The sequence below is a fragment of the Tachysurus vachellii genome, chromosome 15 (assembly GCF_030014155.1).
Source record: "Tachysurus vachellii isolate PV-2020 chromosome 15, HZAU_Pvac_v1, whole genome shotgun sequence".
Classification (NCBI taxonomy): Eukaryota; Metazoa; Chordata; class Actinopteri; order Siluriformes; family Bagridae; genus Tachysurus; species Tachysurus vachellii.
This window is the reverse complement of record NC_083474.1, coordinates 7455375-7464546: the sequence shown is the minus strand read 5'-3', so window position 1 is coordinate 7464546 and position 9172 is coordinate 7455375. Positions and strand designations below refer to the sequence as shown.

General features: G+C 38.6%; 1 protein-coding gene across 2 annotated transcripts; it reads left to right on the top strand.

Annotated features, from left to right (window-relative positions):
• The first annotated feature begins 605 nt into the window (after positions 1-605).
• On the top strand, positions 606-9137 carry dixdc1a (DIX domain containing 1a). Of its 2 annotated transcripts, none has more exons than XM_060888724.1 (15): positions 606-1176; positions 2626-2738; positions 2824-2978; positions 4241-4327; positions 4446-4499; positions 4891-4941; positions 5975-6079; positions 6197-6250; positions 6352-6411; positions 6596-6667; positions 6766-6930; positions 7081-7147; positions 7563-7671; positions 7754-7862; positions 7955-9137. In XM_060888724.1, the coding sequence occupies exons 1-15, from the start codon at positions 1130-1132 to the stop codon at positions 8036-8038; spliced, it is 1332 nt and encodes a 443-aa protein (XP_060744707.1). In that variant the 5' UTR covers positions 606-1129; the 3' UTR covers positions 8039-9137. The 2 variants fall into 2 exon arrangements, with proteins under 2 accessions (XP_060744707.1, XP_060744706.1); XM_060888723.1 differs by having other exon boundaries at positions 6352-6444.
• Positions 9138-9172: the final 35 nt, after the last annotated feature.

Below are 9172 nucleotides of genomic sequence, written 5' to 3'. Positions count from 1 at the left end.
GGCAGGATACACCCTGGATGGAGTGCCAACCCATCACAGGGCACACACACTCTCATTCACTCACGCAATCACACACTACGGACAATTTTCCAGAGATGCCAATCAACCTACCATGCATGTCTTTGGACTGGGGGAGGAAACCGGAGTACCCGGAGGAAACCCCCGAGGCACGGGGAGAACATGCAAACTCCACACACACAAGGCGGAGGCAGGAATCGAACCCCCAACCCTTGAGGTGTGAGGCGAACGTGCTAACCACTAAGCCACCGTGCCCCCCAATACTGAATGTTGATGATCATAAATAAATAATAAAAAATGTTAATAATGTAACCTTATTGAACAAATTTGACCAATATTCTTGACATTTATGACTTTCGGACAATTGCACTTTACAGTTAGGTAATATGAAAATTTGTCAACTAGCTCTCAATACTGTTATGGAGCGAGTGCTGAAGTGTACAGATTTTCTGCCTAGAGGAGGATTTTGTGACCACAGACCCAGTGGCCAGCCTCTTGGTTGGGGCTGCATGGTATGTGAGGGAGGGGTGAGAAGGAGGAGATGATGGTGAAGGGGGAGGGTAAACACACCAGACTGAGCCATCTGAACAGAAACAGGAACAAGAGCATGAGACACCAAAACGTAAAACTAATCCTTCTTACTAATTGCAAAGAACAACAAAACAAGCCTGCAATGAACAGGAGAGGGGATACGCAATTTGAGGAACGTGCCTGAAGAAACATGCAAAATTCAACAGCCAGGGGATATGGCATACGATCTTGTTCCTCTTTTCTTTCTTGTTATGGCTCAGAACTGAAAACGTGAATACTTCCTGCTTCATATTCCAGAGACTTGCACATATGTTGGTCAATTTATTTCATTCTAAAGAGGATTTAAGGATTTTAAGCCCTGTGGACTGAGGTGTCCTTTTCTAAAGGATTTGCCAAAACAAGCAGAGATCTGGATTGTCCTTGTGTCTGAGGGCTGCCTCCATCACTGGACCAGACTGCTCAGTGGAGGCTGCTTTTGTTTTGTTACTGATGTGCCCACCCTTTTGACTGGGGCTCCTTCATTTCGTTATGGTCTTGTCTCAGTCTCTTACATACCACACCTTGGAAAGAAAAAGCATGGATGGTTAGGAGAACAGCTCCAAGCATGGGAGGCAAACCGATGAAATGGTATGAAAGAAATTATACACATTAAGTTCTTGGCTGCTCTACTTTCTTTTTCTTTCGCTTACACACCAAAGAACCGTTCAAATAGTATTAAAAACTGAATCTATTATTATAATTAGTGGTGCCAACGATCTGTATCCCAGGATTTGGGCCGATACAAAATACGCTGCCATTGACGCTGGCTCATATATAGTATGTGAGTGAAAACAATGAATTTGATTAGATTCTTTGACAAATAAAAAGATTTGAATTGGATTTTGAGCTGTGGGTGTTGGTGCTGAAATAAAACTGCCTGGCAACTGTAAACCATTGTATCTTAAATAGTCAGTCATTTTCATCTATGTGAGTCATGCACTGAATTTTGACGAGGATGAGAATGAATGCTTCAGGTACTGTTGCATATTTATTTCATAGATCAATATAATTCAAATACAGAATGAATATTAATAGAGTTACTATTAATAAAAATATGAATAGAAATTTTAATCTTGGGCATTTTGACTGTAAGCTCTTATTGCCACGCGATGATTAATCGGATTATTACGCCAAGACCAAAAAATCAGTTCAAGAATATTGAACCAAATGATTCTTTAAGAAACTTAAAATAGTTATGGGATGACTTCACCCTAAACAACTTTTTTTTTACTAAAACTTTTAGACCTGAGGTAGCATACAATAAATATTGCTTTCATTTATTTACATGTATACATAACTGACTGGAGATTCAGTAATATGATACAAATGAATAATGTGTAGGAGTTTTAATGAGGTTTCTCATTTCACTTCTATTGAAATTTTATAGGGGGGCACGGTGGCTTAGTGGTTAGCACGTTCGCCTCACACCTCCAGGGTTGGGGGTTCGATTCCCGCCTCCGCCTTGTGTGTGTGGAGTTTGCATGTTCTCCCCATGCCTCGGGGGTTTCCTCCGGGTACTCCGGTTTCCTCCCCCGGTCCAAAGACATGCATGGTAGGTTGATTGGCATCTCTGGAAAATTGTCCGTAGTGTGTGATTGCGTGAGTGAATGAGAGTGTTTGTGTGTGCCCTGCGATGGGTTGGCACTCCGTCCAGGGTGTATCCTGCCTTGATGCCCGATGACGCCTGAGATAGGCACAGGCTCCCCGTGACCCGAGGTAGTTCGGATAAGCGGTAGAAAACGAATGAATGAATGAAATTTTATAAATACACATCCCCGTGAAATACTTCAGCATCCTATGCCAGTGGTTAGTATGCAAATCCCTACAATGGGAATTGAATTTAAGTTTCAGAAAGAGGATTGTTGTGAAGGATCATATACTTTTAAGTAAAACGTTTATCTCCTCACCTCAAAACAGCATCCTGAAAAAAGTACTCTTTTGAGTTATTCTGCTTCAATGGCTTAAGATGCTTTAACGTTATGTTCTTCAAATAAATAACTTAGAAATTCCCTTTTCTGCTTGCTTTTACCACTACAGTCTCAGCTCATCCAGCCCTACACACACCCCTAAAGAGGAGTACATCATCGGCCAGACTGAAGAACAGGGCGAGATTTTGGGAAACCACACAGAGCAACCACAAAGCCTGAATAGTAAGATGATGATCTGTACAGATCAAAAACCACCTTTATTCCTCTGCTTCTGCATCATCCAGCATTCCTTTTGCTCTCATTATAGCAGATGCAGTGAAGTTGTCATTCAATGAGCCAACTCCGGGACCAGAGAACACTGGAACAGGAGATGGGAACTCCTGGGAGGAGCAGCTTTATATCCAGCAGGAGCAGCTGGAGAAGGAGATGCAGGAGACTAGGAAAATGGTGACAAGGCTTCAGGTCAGTTTGTTTTGCACTTATACATATAAAATATGCTACATGGCTAAAAATATGCAAACACTATTACTCCAGTATGTAGGCCTTTCTGAGACATGTTCCATTATGACGATGTCTCTGTGCACAAAGTTTGGTTTATAAAGGAATGATTTAACCCAGTTGGAGATAAAAAATTAAAAAAATAAATAAAGGTATCACATTTACTAGATGCGTCCCTGGTGGTCCAGCAGCAGGATCTCACATGCTCACCAAAACGGCGTGGTTTCAATTCCCTGGCAGTCCCAGGCAGTCTTCAGTTCCCTTACCCAGTCCATAAGGGATTAAATCTCAGTGCCGGTGTCTGATTGCGTCAGGGAGGGCATCTGGTGTAAAATCTGTGCCAAATCAGAATATGTGGATTGGAATGTCTGTTGTGTCTGAGAGCAGCCGAAGGACAACATTATTCATCTACTAGAAATAGATGACATAAGGTGAAAAGTATTTACTGTCGATATTACTTAGTTCATTCGAGCTATTACTTGACATTGCGCTATTACATTTTTTAATATACAATAAATGTGCAGTGTCAAATGAACCGCTCTGGTGATTAGCAAAAATCACACGCTGTTAGTGGGTTTACAAGCATTACTAAAAAGAATTATAATAATTACTAAAATTACACAATATATTTAAACGTATTGTGTATCTATCCCATATTGTTCGTAATCCCTTACTTAAAATTTATTGACACTTTTATTTTGATCAATTTTACATTATTCCTTATATACTTTATAATAACCTAAGAGCTTTAAAATGTTCCACATTGGGAAATAAGGACTGTTGAATACCCTTTGAGTTTCAGTTTCCTGTTGAAAAAGCATTCGCAGACGTATCCTGTTTATGATCCTGTTCATGATTTTAAGAATTTTCTCTCTTTATGATCTTCAGAAAAGAGATACAGGCGGACAAACAACCTAAGAAATATATAGATGGCTTAATAGTGAAGCTTAATACATACAGCCTTCAACCTGCTTTCTTCAGGCACCTGTACAAAAAAAGTCACTTGCAGGCTACAAGAAATGACTTTGCTTTGTCCCTGTAGAATTTATCCTTAATGAGTTCACTTAGAAAGGTGCACTTCATAGTATAAGCTTAATGACTGAACATGAAGAGATTTTTTTTTTAAAATTACTTCAAAAACACAAGATTGTATATCATTTTTTGGGCAGTCTTGTTGGTCTGGTTTGGGTCGTATGTATAACCTTTGCATGTATTACTTCATCCAGGCTTTGCTACTTCACGGGTCACTTCCTGAAGATGAGCAAACAATTTCTCAATTTGGAGACAGTGCTATCAATTCAGAGCAGCAGCTGGTAATTTGCTTGCATGTGAAATGCAGTTTTTAATTACTTGATTGTTCTGAGATAGAGAAATACTTGTATAATAACTTGAACTGTAGACAGATTCTAATTACATCTGAATGTTTTACAGATATTAATACGCAGTCGTCTCGATCAGAGCATGGAAGAGTCCCTGGATCTGAAGGTGAGTATTTAATAGTAAATAAATGCCTGAGCTTGTCAGGACTCTGCCCGGACTTTGGCCATGTGCCTTTTGTTTATGTTTCTTGTTCACGTGTCTGCCCCGCCCTTGTCTTTTCCCCCCGCCTCTGCACACCTGTCCCTTATGTCTAAATAATTATTTGTACTATTTAGTTGAGCCTTGTGCAGCACGGAATCCTCTGTTGTCTTCGTCTGGTTTGTCTTTGTCCTGTTTAGTGTTTTTTAAGTTAATAAATCCTGTTTTTGTTTAGCTGTCCTGCGTTTGGGTCCGTTTTTACCCCTGCGCTCGTGACAGAGCTGTATATTGGACTATATATAAGACTTGCAAATGTGTTTAATATTCAATATTAGGTGTTTAATGATGTGTTTTGCAGAGGGAGTTGCTGAGGTACAAGCAGGAAGCGCGCAATCTTCAGGCAGTTAAGGTAAACCAAAACAATTAAACTAACAATGTTAGATCAATTATCTATGAATGTTTAAACGTCTCCACCTTGTGTGTGTGGAGTTTGCATGTTCTCCCCGTGCCTCGGGGGTTTCCTCCGGGTACTCCGGTTTCCTCCCCCGGTCCAAAGATATGCATGGTAGGTTGATTGGCATCTCTGGAAAAATTGTCCGTAGTGTGTGATTGCGTGAGTGAATGAGTGTGTGTGTGCCCTGCGATGGGTTGGCACTCCGTCCAGGGTGTATCCTGCCTTGATGCCCGATGACGCTCCCCGTGACCCGAGGTAGTTCGGATAAGCGGTAGAAAATGAGTGAGTGAGAGTGTTTAAACGTCCATCACGTTTTTTAAAATCTTTTTCCTATTGAACGCACCTGTATGGTATATGTTGTTACCACAGAGAAGAATTTCAACACGTCAGAGTTTCCCAAGTCAGAGAAAAGAGTAACCTTGTAAAGTAAACTTACTAAAGCTACTAAAACTTCAGGAAACACTAACGGCTCATTCGATAAATGTGGTTGCACCGTATTAATGATAATAGTAATGCTGTATGTTAAATAGACACATTTTAAAATGTTGTTTGTTACTATTCTAAATTGTTTATTACGTAATAGATCATGAGGCATTGACACGAAACGCGAAAGCCTTTGTACTGTAAATGAGTTCTTACAAAAGAAACTATAACATTTGAATGATCACATTAATATAACCTTGTTATTTCTTTTGCTTGTTGTAGAATATTTAAACCACTGAATTGAATCATTAAATAGCATTGTGGTGTAAAAACATTTGTTCTCTGTCCAAATAATTGATCTTTCCAGGTTTGTTGACTTTTCCTAGGAATTCTTGTCTGTGGTAATTACATAGATGTTCAACATTCAGCAGTTGGACATAAAGTTGATAAATATGCTGGTACAATTTCAATATACTGAGTTAGTCAGAAATATACAGACAGTCAGTGGACTGAAAAGTTCTTCAGCGATTTTTGAACTGCGCATGTCCTTCATCTGCCACTCCAGGATGCCTTGCAGTACCGCATGTCAATACAGGAAGACTCAGTACTACAGCTTAAACAGGAACTACTCCGATCCAGCATGGACAAGGAGGACCTAGCAGGGCAGAATGTGAGAGAATATCTAACCTCTAAAGTACCAATTGCTGTGGCAAAATGCTTAAAGCTCAGTATGGTGTCATGCAAATATGGGCATATAGATGTGTAGTATGATGAACTGTGCTTCCAGATGGAACTGCAAAGGAAGCTGAGTGATCGAGACAGATTGTTGAGTGAATACAAAGTAGGTGAAGTTCCTCGTTGCTAAAACAATTTTATAGCTTAAGTCATGATTTGATTAAAAGAAGCTTCTTTGAGGTTGATTAAAATGTTTTTCTCTTGCAGAAAGAAATTGCACAGAAAGACAGACAACTTCAGCAGAATCAGCCTAAACTGGAAGAGTCGGTGTGTACGCTCAATGAGACTAACCATCGCAGGGTAAAGTACAGAGCTAATATAAAATACAAAGCTGATCATTTTATTGCATCATTTTGACTGAAGTCTCTTGGCTCACAGTACAATGTAGTTCAGTATGCTTAAACATGAAATCTTTTCTCCCCAGTGACTAATTCATTGTTCTATTGATTAGATGTCTAGTTGTGAGAACAACGGCTACAGCCATACGACGGAATCGTTATCTTCACCATTTCAGCATGGAGAAGTAAGTCAGGATATAAAGAGATTTTAACCATAACTGTAAGTAAATGTTGCCCTTAGAACAGGGTAGAATATTTGCCCATGGTATTTGTGTATATGTAGCAAGGTGATGAGCTGCACCTGGTACGGGATGCTCTGCGCTGTTTGAGGAACAGTTTCAGTGGTCATGATCCTCAGCATCACACACTGGACACTCTGGAGCAGGGGGTGTCCAGCCTGATAGACCGTCTCTATTCAACTGACTCAAAGAAGAGACAGGACAGGAAGGCAAGCATGTAGTTCCTTTTTCTTAAATCTGAATTTTTTTTCCAACTGCATTTATTTCTTGTGTATATATATATATATATATATATATATATATATATATATATATATATATATATATATATATATATAAATTGTTGTCCCTAAAAACAGGGTTTGAACAAATCACCAGGGAGAAGAGCCAATCATACTGATCGAGAGTCATGGCCATCTAGTTCAAGTAAGACACTTGACACAAAAAAGACAATTTATGTAAAAGATAAAATACTTTATTGAGTATGCTGTTCTGGGAAAATAATCAAAAGTCAAATGAGATGTTAGTGTAAAGTGGCTAAATGCAAAGATGACAACAGACTCTGAAACGTTTATTCGTCTTGTACCACAGCAATTTGCCAACACAATCTTTTTTCTAATTTATTCATGAATAAAACATATTTTGTATTTGTTCATAAATATATGCAATGACGTGAAAATGTTAATAGAAACCTGCACTTCAATATAAACCTTGCAATTTATATTGTATAAAATTCAGAATAATCAGATTAACTGAAGTCAAATGAACCTTCTGCCCAATCAGAATCGTGCATTTAAGAGCGAACGTGATCGTTGAATATGAAATCTTCTTCTTCTTCCAGAAATACCCCACTCTCATAGTAGTCCTGTGCTCAGCGCCTCAACCTCAACCAAAGTACTCTATTTCACAGATCGCTCTCTTACACCCTTTCTAGTAAACATTCCTAAAAGGTACCAAAGTCATTCATATGTTATTCAACATTATCATTTCTCAGATTTTGTGCAATATTTTGAATCAATTGATTATTTTCAGACTTGGGGAGGTCACACTTCAGGATTTCAAGGCTGCTGTTGGAAGACACAGCAATTTCAGATATCACTTTAAATCTCTGGACCCTGAATTTGGAACAGTGAAGGAGGAGGCAAGTATATAATTCAGTGTTTATAACAATGCCGATTATTGCATTAATGTTGAGTATAATGAAGCCTTGTCTACTTGGATTGTGTTAATCAGGTGTTCCAGGATGATGCTATAATACCTGGATGGGAAGGGAAAATTGTTGCATGGGTGGAAGAAGACCATAGTGAAAGCAGGTAACTGAAGACAGAAGACCTGGGAACTAGAATCTGCCCAATGTGTTCATTTTATACATGTGTATACCTCAGCTCTACACAAATCTGCACATTGTCATCCCAGTCCATTTTTGTGTGACAACTGATTGTAAAAACTGTTTACAAAATCATTTGTGACCTTGCTTTCATAGTATTATGGCTGAGTTTTGGAAGGAGGCTTTATATAGTGTCTAGAAGAAACACTGCTTTAAAAGATACTAGATACAATATGCAGAACTTTATGTAATGTACTTTAGCTGACAACCTATTTGCCAAATGAACATGCTAAGTACTAAGCCTAAGTATTTGCCCCCTTCTCAAACCCTAACCAGCCATTGGCGTTTCACAACCAAGTGTACTCTCAGTGCCAGTTCCAAGCCCAGAGAAAATGAAAGGGTTTTAATGGGAGCAGCTAAAAGTTGCACAACAGGAACACAGAATAGCTAATTATATAATGGTGGAGAATATATAATTGGATATAATTGGAAAATCAATAGTTTTTAAAATTATTTACAAATCCAAAATGTAAAACGCTGTAATTACATAAGGATCCACCACTGGTGTGAAATGAAATTAGTTCTACCAGTTGCCGGTCAAAATCACAGTTAGTCCACAGATTTTTCCCCTTGCTTCATCAATGTTATATGTAGACGTAGGACGCATAACAATCCCATTTTAGTCCTTTTGATTTCCGTTGTAAACGCTACAAAATGTGAAAAATGTTAAGGGGGTGAATACTTTATCAAGCTACTGATCCATCATATGTGTTTCATATAAGTCACAGCTTCCAATGGCATGCTGGAGTACCTTTCTGAAGCCGTTAAATCAAACGAGTACTTCCTGCTTTTTGGTTTAAATTATTATGGTTTTTATATTATTGCTGTTATTCCATTCGGTGCTTCTGACGTGAATCTAAAAGTAGGAAAGATGGGACCACTTCATTTGTAAAAGAATTTGAATAATTTGAATACAAAATGTTTTTAATAATCATTTTCTCTATACTGTGTAAGTCTGTTAGGTGTTAAATCAAACCGATATTTGTCCACCACTGTGTTAATAAAGATGCATTTCCTGTACACCTTGAATTCACCTTTCTGTTTTGTTTCTTTTGTTCTGCAAA